General features: G+C 37.3%; 1 protein-coding gene across 1 annotated transcript; it reads left to right on the forward strand.

Annotated features, from left to right (window-relative positions):
- The first annotated feature begins 6,556 nt into the window (after positions 1-6,556).
- On the forward strand, positions 6,557-10,677 carry LOC124010190 (homeobox protein engrailed-2b-like). The gene is made up of 2 exons (XM_046322592.1): positions 6,557-7,356; positions 9,322-10,677. The coding sequence occupies exons 1-2, from the start codon at positions 6,891-6,893 to the stop codon at positions 9,660-9,662; spliced, it is 807 nt and encodes a 268-aa protein (XP_046178548.1). The 5' UTR covers positions 6,557-6,890; the 3' UTR covers positions 9,663-10,677.
- The last annotated feature ends 4,849 nt before the right edge of the window (positions 10,678-15,526 follow it).

Raw genomic sequence — 15,526 nt, forward strand, 5'->3', positions numbered from 1 at the left:
GCTAACAAACTGTGCCGAGGTCCTCGGAAACATTTTGGACAGAGAAAATGATTCAAATTTTGAACATTAGAAACATCTGATCCTTCATAGAGCACATAAATTTAAAACAATGTTGGGTTACTGATTCTCTGGTTCCATAGGCTACTCTCTATGAAGTACATTTGGGTGAACTTTCCATTTAATAATACACCTTATTCTGAGCCCACTGAATGTTTTTACCAGGATTCAAAATGACACACAGCATCACAAGTAGACCTTGTAGTCTATTTTTTTGTTTGTTATTAATTTGAATTACACTGAGACATTCATCTTCTCACTAACAGGACTGCCACCAGGCTCACCAGCAGCAACCATCCTGTATCAGTCCCTTCCCTTCTGAGGCAGCGTCCTACATAGTCCTGGTGGGGGACTGACAGTCAGCCTTCCGCCCAGAGATTTCTGGGAGCGGGGCCAACTTTTCCTCCCTGGATAGATTCCATGGTAACCATTTTGTTTCTTATCCCCAGCTGTGCCTCAGGTTGTGAAGATGATTGTGTTCCATCCAAGAATCGTGGATCACATGTAGCCTATGTTGATAATTTTGTAATGACAATTATTACTTATATTGATATATTTACATAACAGATTGTTAGGGCAATTACCATAAACCAGTTTTTGTGTTTATCATGTTTACATGTTTAAACAAATCTGATAAGTCTTAGTTTTCTTAGATTACAGTTGGAAAATCAACTGAAATAAATTATTTTAAAAGTATTCAATAAAATCCCATGTGCATCCAAAATATCCTAACCCAACTGTACCACTAGATGGAACTGTTTACACTTTCTCTAATACGGTAGTAATTTACAATCACTCAGGACAACGCAAAGAAGAGACCCCTGCTGGAAAGATACAACATTCACTATGAATTGTTTTGCCTCTGAACAGAAATTTAAGATCTTTTTTCTAAGTGAGAGCTGGGAATGAAATCACAGAAAATCACTCACACAAACATGTGCATCGTGCACACACTTCAAGGCACTTTCAAACAGTTTGTAGGGCAAATAGGTCAAACCACCAACTTTTATGGTACAGTATACCTACTGTACTGTTGAAAGTTCAATATGGGGGTAACATCAATTCAATTATGAACATATTCTCTAAAGTAATAGTGAGCAGATCATCAGGGCTATTACATTTTAATAACATTCTGTTAATTGAAAACCTGAAAATGACCTGCTGGAGCAAAAGGGAAAGAGCCAACATGTCTAATAAAATATCCCTGGGGTCCATATACAGTAGTACTTACACAGAGATTCAATCAGCAAGCTCAGATTAAAAAAGGGAGCAACACATTTTTAATTAGGGCATTGTTCCCCGATAATCTATCAGAACTACTATTTGGTTGATGAAATAACACCACTAAAGTACTGTAAAGGAGATGGCTTCTCAATGTTATTTTATATTAGGTCAAGGTCATAAGGTTATCAATCCATATTAGTTTACGAGACGTTATTGAAAACACTCATATGAGTTATTACATGTTATTTAATGGTCAATTATGATGCTGAATAACCAAGCCAGATACACCTAGCACAACACACTAGTGGTTTGAGTCTGTGAAAATATCCATATGTCTAACTAAGCCAGTGCCTTTTGTGATTTCCTTTTTTGAACTGAGTACAGTATAGGCTATTGTTCACCAGTACCGGCCATGTTTACCATTCATGCTGACAGAGATTGTCAAATACTATTTAACATAAAGCAAAAGCATTTACTGCACTTTGACTGACTAAAGTTTTGCACAAAAGTTTCTCACATTTCTGCTTTCCACCATGTTCATCTTCCCTTGTCTCTCTAGCTCTGAGAAAGAGTGAAGATCTTAATGAAGTAATTCTTCAAATCTATGCTACATGAATATTGACGAAATGCATTATAATGAGAAGTATCTATTCTGTCAAATCCAATGTCACATATATGCCACCAAAAGATGTCATACAACAGTGGAGCATAATGTATTATACACTCACTATTGAATAAAGTCCACCTTTTATACGTTTTAATAGACATATTTGTACAGGGCTAAATTAGTGTACATGGCTAAATGAGGGTAAAATCATATATTATAATGGATGATTGATACATTTTCTATATGATGATCAAGGAACTTAATACATCATTGATTACCGAAGACAAGCAAAAGTCAACTAAATTCCCATTATGCACATGCAAAAACACATGGCTGGAATCCTTATCTCTTTAAATGGTGACATAAACTATGATGGGGAAAATGCCATCAGCATTAAGACAACTTTGCTTGGCATTTTCAATTGGTCCTAAATTGCACTGCCGGTGTCAGTTAAATTCCAGTAAATGTAATTAAAGATGCAATTCTTTATATTTCTATAGGCCTATAATCATGTATCAAGTTATTTCACCGAAACACGCTATTATTTATTTCCTGAACTGACCGAAATTAAAACACAATGGACCAAAACCTTTTTTCCCCGCTGTAGCCTGATATAGGCTGTAGTTGCTGTAACCATGGTCACCAAAAAAGTAGAGGAAAAGGCTGGGGTTGAGTTGACTGGAGAAATCCAAACGGGCTCAGTTTTCAAACGCCTATTCAGCTGGGATTTATCCACGCCAGGGCGATCGGGGGGATTAACCAGTAATTAAACCCCATAAACAATCGTCCCATTGGCCTTTTCAACGTCTTGTTGAAGGAGACTTGGTCACTTTGCACATAAAGGAAAGTGCGGACAGAGGGAGGGACAGTTTAGATCAATGGTCTATAAGTAAATAGCAAGCACATCCTAAAGTATTTCAAATGTCATTTATCCAATAAATTACATGTTTATAGAAAATTATACATTTAAAGTACACGTAGGCTATACATTAAAATGAAAATACTGACAGCAATCAGTTGAGTTCAAGATTCATTTCCCTGGAATATGACATTATGTAAGGGTAAACGGGGTAAACATAATTAACGAGGGATGAGTATAAATACATTCGCATTAAGAACAATTTAAAATGTGTCGGGAAATTAAGTCATGCCAATAGATAATCTACATAATCGAACCAAAAGGAAACCACTATGAAAGTTGGATAGGCTATGTCCTGGCCAGAAAAACCTTATCAGGGTTGAGACCGGTGTGCCGCACAGTTTTCACCAAAAGCTTTCCAGACTATAGGAAGTGGTCAGTAGGCCTAACCTTTATCCTCATCCTCGGGGACCCCCTTAGTGTTTTCTCTCTCCGTTTGTTTTTCAAAGGCCAACAGGAAGCGTCAGGATCCAACATGACCCCTGCATTGTTACAGAGCAGATATCACTGCCATTCAATGGAGCACATCTGTGTGCTGGTGATCTGGGGCTATGATCTGTGAGCTGCAGCCAACGCTATGGCGTTCATTCACAAATCCCTCTGCCCCTGTAGCATAACCCTTTCAGAGGGAAAGTAAACCAAATAGAAAGAGACATTTACCGAAATAGAACGTTTTGACTGGGTTAGGAGAGCTCGGATGAAAGTTACGAAAATGGGCACCAGATTGCCTAGGCCTATTAAAATTGTCGGTGGATGACTCTGTTAGAATGGGCTAGACTGGAATTATTGGACTCATAAGGAAATACTTTTCCAATTGCAAATAATTGGCTATACAGAAATGTGTTGTAGGAAGTTGCATATAAGTTGCATATAGGTTGAGCTGCGATGTTTTTCAATATGAGCAATCAAGAATAATTTAGAAAATATGATTTGGCCTAAGATTAACTCCGTAAAAGAACGATTGAACATTTGAAAACAATATGCCAAATTCTATTTATGTTTGACAGACAGTGTTGCAGATTGTGAGAGTTGGGGATGTCAACATGAAGGACAGAAACTTCCGTCAAAAATATTTTAAATGGCTAATATTCACATCTCTGCACATTTGTTAATCGTTCCACACGAATTTCAATATTTCATAGGACAAGGTTATGAATGCAATTCATAAATGCAACAATATTATTATAAGCCAAGTAAATGACACAAGAAAGGAATAGTCACCATTTCAGTAGGCTATCAAATCTGCATGAGCTTGGATTTAACATTTTACAACTTTGTGGTGGCTTATTAATTAGTTACAGTTACTGTTCAAAGGTGAAGTGAGTATTTGGACTTTTAATGGTGTAAACCCCCTGGAATGAGGTTAAATAAAAGGTCATTGGAGAGGGGATCTACTTTCTCTCACCTGCCCTGATTAAATTGTGGAAAAGTTGCCTAGGCCTATAGAATGTCATTCTGGGATCCTTGTTTTGCCTGAGAAGTTCAAAGCAGGTTCAAATACATTTCGAATAAGTGTAAGGGGGTAAGCGAAATACAGCTTCTAAAAAAATATAAGCTCAACAAAACTCATCTGACATTGCTTGGCCCTCTGACAACTTCAAGCTGCGTGTATTTTCGATTACAGGGTCCAACTTCACCAACGAGTCCGGGTACGTTTTCAAATAAGCATTGCAGAACAGCGTAAATAATTTAAAAATAAAGTCAACAAGTCTGCACGTGTTTTTCAGCAATATGGAATTGGAATTTCATTGTTTCCTTCGTCGCATGTGGGCAAGGCACACCTAGTCTACATGCAAAGCTGTCCTTTTAAATGCTATAGGCATACCGTATGAATAGTCTATATGTCACATTTAATGTTTGATGCAGGTGCACCAAACATTAACAATCAATGTAACAATTAAACACTAACAATCAATGTAACAATTAAATGCTAAAATAGGCAGCCTAATATCCTGTATCAGGACAAAAATAGGCACACCTAAACAAAACGAATCACAAAGATGAATTAAGAAGACACTGGGACTATAAAAAAAACACACATTTAGCTGAACAATTGTATTTCTGGAATATAAATGATTAAAATGTGTATGATTTAATACAGCCATATAACGAATGATTTGACCATTATAAGTCAGTATTTCATGAACACATGTCTTTTTTCAGTTTTTGCTATATGCAAAGGTTTTGTTTAATCTCTCCGTGATGTTGTCTATAAACCTGTAACCCCTACATCCAACTATTAGGAAAATGAAAAAGGGAAAAGTATAATGAATACTAGATCAGATCAATCCAACTCAATATTCTCAAACAAAAGCCAGTCTATGTCATTTAATATTTTCTATGGAGCAGTCCAAAACATTAATTAATAGGCTATTCTTGTGCATTATTTGTTTACAGTAATATTTTGCGGATCGTTGATAACATCTGGAATAACTTCTGCCTTCTACATTCCCAACTAGGCTATAGGCCAATAATAATGTTCAAACGCTGTGTAATAACACAAAATAATGGATTCAGACATGTTATGGCCAATCCCAACAACTAGGCAACATCATGTTTTTGGTGATGCCATAGGCACTGCATGACACATAGGCTATCAAATAGAAAACACCTAGTTCACCATGTTTAGAGAGCAAGATGCGCGCTTGTTGACCTGAGCTCATTTCGCTCATCAATATGTCAAAATATATCCCAGTTTGATTGTATACGACAGTCATCACCCATATGCATAGGCCACCGAGAGAAGAATAGTCTTCAATTCTTCACCGCAACATCTGATATCACAGCTGTTTGATGGCATCGCCAATTTTTAAAGCGCCACGGTCCTTTTTACGCGCAAACCGATTTCGGCTATTGACTGGACTAAAGACCAAACAGATTGTCCGCGTCCACTAGAGCAACAATCGTATGATAAAAACTATAGACTACATTACCCATGCCCTATAGTGGTTATAGATAATATTGGATAACCAGAGACCAATGGATGACTATTACGCACCATATTTGATTAGGCTACCATGACAATATAGGAGAATATTAAGTTGCATTCACATATCATTTGACATAGGGCTACTTCACGTGCAATAGACGAAGAAACGAGTAGCCTAGCAAGTGCACCATCCATCGTGTCCCCCTAGCCAACTATGCGCTACTCTGGGAAACACCGTTGGAAACTTATTCAGTAATGTTTGGGACTGCTGAAGCATTTGCGGAGTGATGGCTCATCCCTATTTGGAAATATTCCTCAATCATTCAGAATTTTGGGGGGAAGATTGAGAAACATATTTGAGGTTTCACACCCCTCCCCCATTCGAGGATACCCCATTTTCATGGGCAAGTGTTGTGTGCGCTTTGAACCGAAGAACCAACGAAATGTGGAGATATGTCTATAACAAAAAACTTTTTTTTAAACTCTCAGCAGAAAATAGTTTGTTTTTTATTATAAAAGCAAACTGGAAAGTCTGACTGAATCAGAAATGGTGGCCAACTTGTTTATGTTTTTGAATACTACAGCTTTGAGGATTGGGTGAGGTGTAGGGGTGCTGTCATCGGCCTTCTAGTATTCTGGAGTCCTTGGTCATGTGGTAACATTTCACGAACTCTATTGGTTCAAGGCACGTGTCTCAGATACCGGACTGCAACGTCACTGGGGGGACTCGTAGCCTATTAAAAATAAGAACGAAAATCCATAGTGAAAGTATTTCAGGAGCAGTTAGCGCCTCTTTATCTACTCGTAGTTTAGTAGTTGAAGCATCAAGATTGGATTGGTTCTGAAAGGGGACTACTACTACACAGTATTTTAAATGGTAGTCTACTTTCTCAACAAATAGATTGATCGCAGCAAGCCGGGAAAATACATTTGAAGTATGTTTTTTCTTTGTGAAAAAGGCAAGAGGCGTGGTTTTATTACTACCAAAACTAGATACTGAAAAAAAAACGGATTTCGTTTTTATTTCCAATTACATTGTATTTAAAAAACGCAGTGGACAAGGAAAGCTAAAACATTCATTCATTGGAATTCATAATTTTGTGTGGGAGAGCGAGAAAGGTAGGCTACCAGAATTGGACATTGAGTATTTCACCATGGAAGAAGATGATAATCGCAATGGAGAGCGTCAAGATTCGGGCGAAGAATTCAACAGAGCTATTATTCCTCTTCTTCAAGCACCTGGGAACCAGCAACCGCACCGAATCACGAACTTTTACATTGATAATATTTTGAGACCAGACTTTGGACGGCGGAAAGACGGGACTTTTAATTATGATGAGAATCACCTCAATAGACGAGAGAATAGTCCTCGTCTTCCCCCAAAATCTGGGCAGTTAGGTGGGACCGTGGCAGGGGAAGGAACATCGAATTCTCGTTCAGTCGGTGAGCCAAAAAAAGATATTGTTGGAGATGCGCCTCTCAAGTCCCGAGGAGAAATTGGAGATCAGTGCCTAAGCTCCGACTCGGATAGTTCTCAAGCCAATTCTGCACCTTCGTCGAAACCTATGCTCTGGCCAGCCTGGGTGTATTGTACAAGATATTCAGACCGGCCATCCTCAGGTAAAGTATAGTATTTTCCTTGCCTTAGTATAAAGTAAGAATAGGAATACCATGAACCACTGGATCACTTGTGCAATATAAACTGACTCAGTGAACTAAATAAGTCAAAATATAAACCTGAAACGATCTCCTGCAGCCGCATTATACAAACATAAAAACTATCCCTTTGTGTAGCCCATTTTCAACTATTTGTCCGAAACTTTTAGGAAATGAATACAATTATTTTCTAATTATTTTTTGGTTGCCAAGTAATGTTATTATTATTTATTTTTTATCCATAACGACAAGGAATATTTCGATTGACCTAGAATTCTGATTGGATGATAATGGCGGTTACAAACCAAATATTAGGCATAGGGCCTACTAGAGGCAATGTCATCGTATTGTTACTGTTATTATAAGTATCTCTTTAAAAATATTTGTCAAGTCATGCAACTATTATCAAGCTTACAATTCCGTTTGAGTAGCCCTAATAAAGAAAACAATGAAAAGGATGAAAAAAAGAGAAAATTCAATACTTTTTGGAGGAAAAAAAAGGATTGAAAGTATCGAAGTATTAAACATATTGAAGTAGTTAACTTGGAAAGCAACTTTTAAATCAGTATTGAAACGCAGTTTAACGCCATTGTTCCTCACTGGTCTTTGTTAATATTTAATTAGCATATTGTTTTGACAATGGAGCAAGGCAAAAAGTATTCCATCTATATGCGAAATGACTGAGATGCGTGCAATCAGACTTTTAGAGTGCAACGTTTCGAGAGAAAAATTAGACAGATATTAAGAATAAAGACGTCGTTTTATAGTTACTTTTTACTTCCCTCCTCTGCTATATTCAGCCTGTAGTTTATCTTATTCTTAAACTATTCTCATATTAGGATATTAGGCCTAGCATAAGTGTTTATCTACTGTTGTAGGATGTGATTATCAGATCTTCCATCATGGCCTATAGCCGAATGTTTGTTATATTTTGAGCTTTTTCATATAATGTCGAAGTAAATACACTTCAAATGTGTATCAAAGTAGCAATTATAGATACTGTCTGTTTTCATTTCGCGGCTATTTAATTTCTAGCTAACGTCGTTTAAAATTAGCACATTGTTAAACTATATTGGATGACCCATTCTGCTATTTAGAAGCACTAACATGAAGTCAATATCGATAATATGCCATCGTCGTATAACATATATGCCCTATATTATGCATATTGAAATGAATACATTAACTTCTCTGAACAACTCGAAAATAGTAACAAAAGAAAGTTCCATTACTAAACAAAACAAGTTACCACTGTGTTTTATGTTGGTCTCATAGCACAGGTCTGCACGTAACGAAATAAACCGTACAAGAAACTTAATTGCAGGAGTACGGAAAAATATACTTCGATGGAAGAAAACGGCCTATTGATCATAATAACATTCAAATGCTATTGTGAATCCAATAAACGTGTAGCTGCGAATCGATCTCTTATTTGGTGTAGAACCAGCCAACTCAAAAACAGTTTTATGAAATGTTCACGATATTCATTACATATTTATGAAGCTTATAAATTTAGTTCCTATGGTAACAGCGAGAAAGGGGCGCCTATACCCCCTCCCTCTAACCCCACCCCCATCAACACCCACCCATCATCCTCTCCTATACACACAAAACCCTGCACCCTTTTAGAATACTTTACATTCGAATACAATTTTAGGTCTACAGCTTATTGTGCCTATACTGGCAATTTAGCTAATATTAACACCACCACGATACTTATTCTGCTACTAAAGGCGCATTGGGCCTAATAGTTGGTTACTACTGATATCCTACTAGGTCTATTCTAGCATGTTAGAGTACTACGAATCTGTTTTGATCGACATGATAATCATACGAATGAGTCAGGCATTAGTGATGTTATTGAGGATATTGAAGGCATCATTTTTGTCTGTTTCAATGTCTGATCATTGAATGTATTCTAATCTACAGGGCCAAGATCTCGTAAACCAAAGAAGTCGACCACTACCACGACAACGACGACGACCCCAAGCAAGGATGACAAGCGTCCAAGAACGGCCTTCACAGCAGAACAACTACAGAGACTAAAAACGGAGTTTCAGACTAGTCGGTACCTGACCGAACAGAGAAGACAGAGTCTGGCACAAGAACTCGGCCTCAACGAATCTCAAATTAAAATCTGGTTTCAAAACAAGAGGGCTAAGATAAAGAAGGCAACCGGGAATAAAAACTCTTTAGCCTTGCACCTGATGGCACAGGGACTATACAATCATGCCACATCATCTAAAGATGAAAAATCAGACAGCGATTGAAGAAAATATACAAAGCAATAAATAACTTTAAAGGGCCAGTGTACAAAAACACCAGCAAATATTTAAAACATGAATGAAACAGGATTTTGCAATATTCTGTAGGTATAGTTGTTTTTTAAATTGTTTTTTAAACTTTGCTAGGTATTATTACTGCACTGTTGGAGCTAGAAACACCAGCATTTCGCTGCACATGCGATAGCATCTGCAAATCAGTGTATGCGACCAATACACTTTGATTTGGTTTAAACCATTTTGTGTGATAAAACGTTTGCCATGTTCTCCCTGGAACTTTAGAATTGCTTCAGCATCAAAGTTTGTTTTGTTTTTAACAAGTTTTGTTTTTATCACATTTGACCGAAATAATGGAAACATGCTGATGTCCAAAGATTTGTTCTGCTGCATTTTGGAAACTGTGAATTTTAAATAGCCTAAATAGTGTTTATCTATGTTTTTACGTTTTTTTATCACACTGTTTCCTTGTACTTTGATGTTCATGTTGAAAATAGGTTTTCTGAGGCTCCTTTGTTTTGTGTAAAAATACAGCCTGTCTGAGTTGATATGGAGGGAACCATACGCATTAAATGATGCGAATTATCTGATAACAATGCATTTTTATATTCAAGTGCTGCATTAACTATAGCTATCTCGTGAGCATTAAAAATGAATAAATTCAGTAAAATAATTCAGCTTTGGGTACATGTATTGATATGAAACTGAGATTTGATGAAAAATAAATACATAATATATTCAATAGGCCCACAAATTACTTTAAACTTGACCCAAACTATAGAAATGAGTTGAGTCATAAAAGGAATGTAGCCTAACTTCACTTTCACGAAAGGACCTATCTTGAAATACCCATAGCATATAGTAAGAAAAACAAAACAGTATTTTATAAACCGAAATATTTGTCTGGTATGCAAGCGCGTAAAACGAACTTTCTTGCAAGTCTACCATTGGTTAACAATGCTATGATTCACCCCAAAGTTCAAGTTATGCGCGCGTAGCTCATATCCAATGGTTAAATAGGGAGGAGTGGTGGGGGTGGATGACAACAATGGGAATTGAACAGATAACCATTTGGAATTATAATGGCAATGCATCCGTTTTGGGTCACTTCCACCACCAACAAAATCCAATTTAACCCCGACTCAAATCAGGATTTCAGTGCCATGCAAGGACCTTTAACTTTGTACCATAGGCCTACATGGAACATCTTCACTTCAATCATTATACTCTTATGAAACACTTCACCGTTGAAGTAATGTCAATGGGCATCATATATAAGTCTACTGTACAAATAATGTATCTCAAATTGTCCATGCCTTCCATAGTTTGAAATACAATTTATTGTTATTTGCAAATAACATAATGTTCATGTTTATAAACAATACTCAGCGCCCATATTGTTTCTCTAAAAGAATGTTTACATAACTTATTTATCTTGCAATAACTTCTTTTTGTGAATGAAACATCTAGAGGCCTTTGCATGAAACCTGCAATCTGTCACCTGTTTATCACGAGACAAAAGTTGCTGTATCTACCAAATTGTGGTCTTATGATGTGAATGATCTTTTATTGTCAATCTTAAGTGTGTGTAAATTAAAATCCAAATTTAAAACACACTTTGCCTTAAAAGTTCTGTAAACAAACGTTTCTATGAGAACTGTGCTACAAATAAATAACACATTAAATGTTTACAACAAGAATGGGCAATTGCCATTAGAGATGGTATACAACATCAATTTACAACAGAATATTTAAGCATATGTATAAAGAAGGACAAAGTTTTGGTTGTATTTTTCTGTCAGTATTCTTTGATATGAGACAAATGTAAATCATTTGTATCATACTGTGAAATGAACCAATAAGTAAATAAACCACAAGAATACTAAGACAAGTTTAAATCCTTTATCCTTTAATCAGAGGGCTCTAAAAGTACAGGCTGACCAATCGTCTACTGTTAAGTCACAAACTGCCACTCTGGGAATCATTTCTAAAGCATAAATGTGATATGGCCAAGCCGCATTTATGTTGAAATAACTGAATATCAATTTGATTAACAATTACTGGCCTGACTTGAAGGTAAATGAGACAGCAAGGATAATTTAATCGAAGTACAGAACAAATAATGCCACTTAAAAATATTACATTTACATTACATTTGTCATTTAGCAGACATATTGTCCTCTGATAGGCAATTGGTGGGTTTATGTATGATGCATGATCATTTCCTTGATACAAGGCCAGCCCCATGCCTCTTTCTGCATGGGCTAGCTCTCAATACACATATTGTGGACGTGTTTTCTCATACAGAGTAGACTGCATTGTGTGATTTGCTATTTGCAGGTGGTCATCAGATAAATCAACCTATAAAGAAGAATACATTATTTCATGCATGGAAATAATGTATTAGACTTGTTTTACAGTCTGCAATTTAAGTGGTGTTTACATAAATGACATGCTGGTAATGACCTAATAGCCCTACTTGCATTCTGGTTTCTTTGGGTTTTATTCAAACAAGCAGCACTTGCACAAAATATCAGGTAGTTGTAGTTGTGTTGATTTCTTGGAAGTGGCAACAGAAGTATCCATTGTTACTGTATAATGTCCTTGTAAATACCAGGGAAAACGCACGTGAAACAGTCAATTAAAGTAACCATACAGTAAAGTAACAGGACTGAAAAGTATTCGTTAAATCACTACAGAGTTCAAATTACTTTAAAAAGTTGCACTCTTCAAGTTTAAGTATGAACAGAATTCAATCAAACTTGGTATGCAGAGAAAGCATCTTGTCCCTGCACCAGGAATGGCATTTTTTAAAAATGACAATGGAAAGGACGACTGTTGGTTTCGCCAGGCAAACATCGTCTACAATGTATTTACTAAATGCAAAATACTAAAAAGAAATGTTGACCACAAAGAAAAGTTACACATAACTTGCACCAAGGTGCACCATGATGTCTAAGTTATATGCAGCGGAGTATACCTCATTTTAGTTTTACAATTGAGTAGTGGTCGGGTGACCGCCACAACTCCTACCAAAGTCAAAATACAGGTTTACATCTCTAAAGTCATTGGTGCACAATGCTGAATGCAGGCCGCCTATACTTAGGGGTCTTGAATAGAGTTTAAAGAGAAAGCCCAGCATCTCAAAAAGGTAAAGTACTCATTTCTGTCTTCCAAAAAGTTATTAGATGTGCAATAACTCTGCAATGATCTCAAAAGTGGTCTAAGAATCCCACAACAGCAGTTTTACTCCGTATTCCACTCAGTTGCTATAACATTCACCTTCAAGTCATTTGCTCTGTCAAACATATCCACAGCAGAATAACAAACAGGGTATGAAAAGCTTATGGAAACATTGAAACTAGGAGGTTCAATAGAATACATATCCTCATAAATGAGCTTTTTGAGACTCGTGTTGTTTGGTTACAGAGGAGCTAGTAACCCAGAATGCTGAAAGCTTTCCCAGTACCAGTTTCTGACTGTAACAGAGTCTCTCATCATCTATAAGTCAATTTCCCCTCACATGCATCAACATGCATCGATCAAATCCAGAAAAATAAGGACACCTTTTGAATATGATCCTAATACAGTAGACTCATGTGGATTTCAAAACTGCCACGCATAAACAAACACATCAAACTTCAGTCACCAATACAGGTCACAACATTCTGCAGTCTCAGTATTACCTGATGCTCTCAAACATGTATAGAAAGGCCCCCCCCAAAAAAACAGAAAAAGGATCCATACACAAAAGAGAGAGCTATCTGTGCGGACCATTCTCAGCATTGACCTGCTCCTCAATGCCCCAGAACCTCATCTGCATTTCTATTCTTGCCCAGCTTGTGTATGTGGAAGTGACGCCCAACGGTCACTGACTTGATGAGCTCTCTGGGTTAGAAAAGCTGGTGCCTTAGACGCTGAGCTGAGCAACTCGGTTAGTTCCTCAATGGAGTCTGTGGCCGGGATCCCCCGATGAAGGTCAAAGCCCTCGGTCACAGCTGCAGGTGGCTCATGTCCTTTAACGCATCACTTCTTCTACACCTTAGAATTCAAAATGTCCCTAAAAAGGAATCTCCTTAAATTATGTACATTTCTACAAAAATTCCATCGTCAAAACGCTTGTCCGTTCTCTCCTCCAACTCTCCATAACAGTGATGCATGATATCTTTTGAGCATCAAATACAAAAAAGGTTCCTGCATAACTCTTCATGTTGATGAAAGTTTAAAGTTTGGATAGAAAGTTCTGCCACAATTTCATTCCCTGCCTCTGGACATGAAAATGAACACGATTTCATCCACAACATTCCAGCCACCACTTTAGTCACGAGACTTTAAGAAGGTCCAAATGCAAATGCCCACAGACAATGAAGAAATAAATAGCCTGCCCTACATCTTAGTTATCATAAGTTCACATATCCCGTGTCACAAAATTTAACCTCTCCAATTGGCAGAGGCAAAGGGCAGTCTGACTCAAAAAGAAAATACATATCAGAAAAGTATTGATGTCTCTTGTGTGTCTCTCAAACAAAAGACCCATCCTGTCCCTTCCCCCCACGGAGTTATTTATCCATAGTTCTTAAATGCTTCCTAGTCAAACTTGAATATGGAATGAAGCGCTAGGGCTTTGTGGCGGAAATATAATTAAGCTGGTGAAAGATGTATAAGGTGAAGAATAGGGATGACATCAGGCCAATTTCACACTTGGCACTCGGATGGCCGGGCCCAAGCTAGGCTCTTGCCACGCAACACAGATCAAAGCACACTACTACTACCAAAAAGGCAAAGGAGGACTTAAGTATGCTAATCTCCAGGACAAATATATTTTAATCTTGTTAGAATACAAGTTAATGCTGCAGATCAGTGACTAAACTTTATAGAGTGTAAGGGAAATATTCACTTTCCCAACATTTCTGAATGAGATGGTATTCCTGGACCATTGAAATTGCATTTAAGAAATTGTACAAATGGTTTATCATATAGTCCTCATTACCTGTGTGAAGGTTGCATTTAATCTGAAAAAAAAAAACCCTCCAGGAGTCCACTCAGCATACTGCAAAGGCACTAACATGCGTAGGAAATGAGCATTTAGTGGTCCAGTTTGCCCCGCCACTTTGAGCCCCTTGCCAACAGCACCTTGGTAACCCTTGATCTGTCATGAAGTTAAGCTCAAGCCCTAGACATCCAGAGACAGCTATGCACACAAAGCAAAGCTGACACTTTTTTTAAAGCCAGAATAAACTCCCAACACACAACTTCTAGGAATATACAACAAGTTGAAAACTTTTGTTTTGAAAGAACTGGATGTGCAATGGGGGAAAATGCTGTAATTCCCGATGATAATCGAAATTATATATCCGGTTAGTATTCAACTTGCCTGCTTCATAGGGTTTATTTTCAGTCACATGTAGTCAGTGGAAGTTTGACCCATACAAAGCTTGACCCATGCATTTGTTCTTCGTTCCTTAGCAAAGGAGGTTGACATTTTTTCCTCCAAAACTGATCTAAATCTTTCCACAAATAAGTGTAGATACATGTTGGGTAAATCTTTCCAAAAATTCTCAATAATATTTAGACCATAAAGCCCCAAAATATACGTGACTATTTGTCATTATTGGATGAAGCGGTGAGGGTCATTATATGAAAAAGGAACAACATTGTCCATGAGGTTTTGCAGTTCCCTGGCATATAGCAGTGTGTTCAATCTGTAGATGGTGAATTTACAACCTCTGTTTTCTGAGATATGTGTTATCACAATTGTGTTGATAATTGACCTGATTTAGGGATTTACACATGTTTTTATAGGGATATAAGCATATCAGGCTGTGTATATCTACCAAGGCTCTCCTGTAGGTTAT

The sequence above is a fragment of the Oncorhynchus gorbuscha genome, linkage group LG22, assembly GCF_021184085.1.
Source record: "Oncorhynchus gorbuscha isolate QuinsamMale2020 ecotype Even-year linkage group LG22, OgorEven_v1.0, whole genome shotgun sequence".
In the NCBI taxonomy this organism is placed as follows: Eukaryota; Metazoa; Chordata; class Actinopteri; order Salmoniformes; family Salmonidae; genus Oncorhynchus; species Oncorhynchus gorbuscha.

What these genes read in the sequence shown, in the direction of transcription:
- LOC124010190 (XM_046322592.1), top strand. Translation starts at nt 6,891, where the DNA reads ATGGAAGAAGATGATAATCGCAATGGAGAGCGTCAAGATTCGGGCGAA. An exon ending in TTCAGACCGGCCATCCTCAG is followed by an intron (nt 7,357 to 9,321) that starts GTAAAGTATAGT and finishes TCTAATCTACAG; the next exon opens with GGCCAAGATCTCGTAAACCA.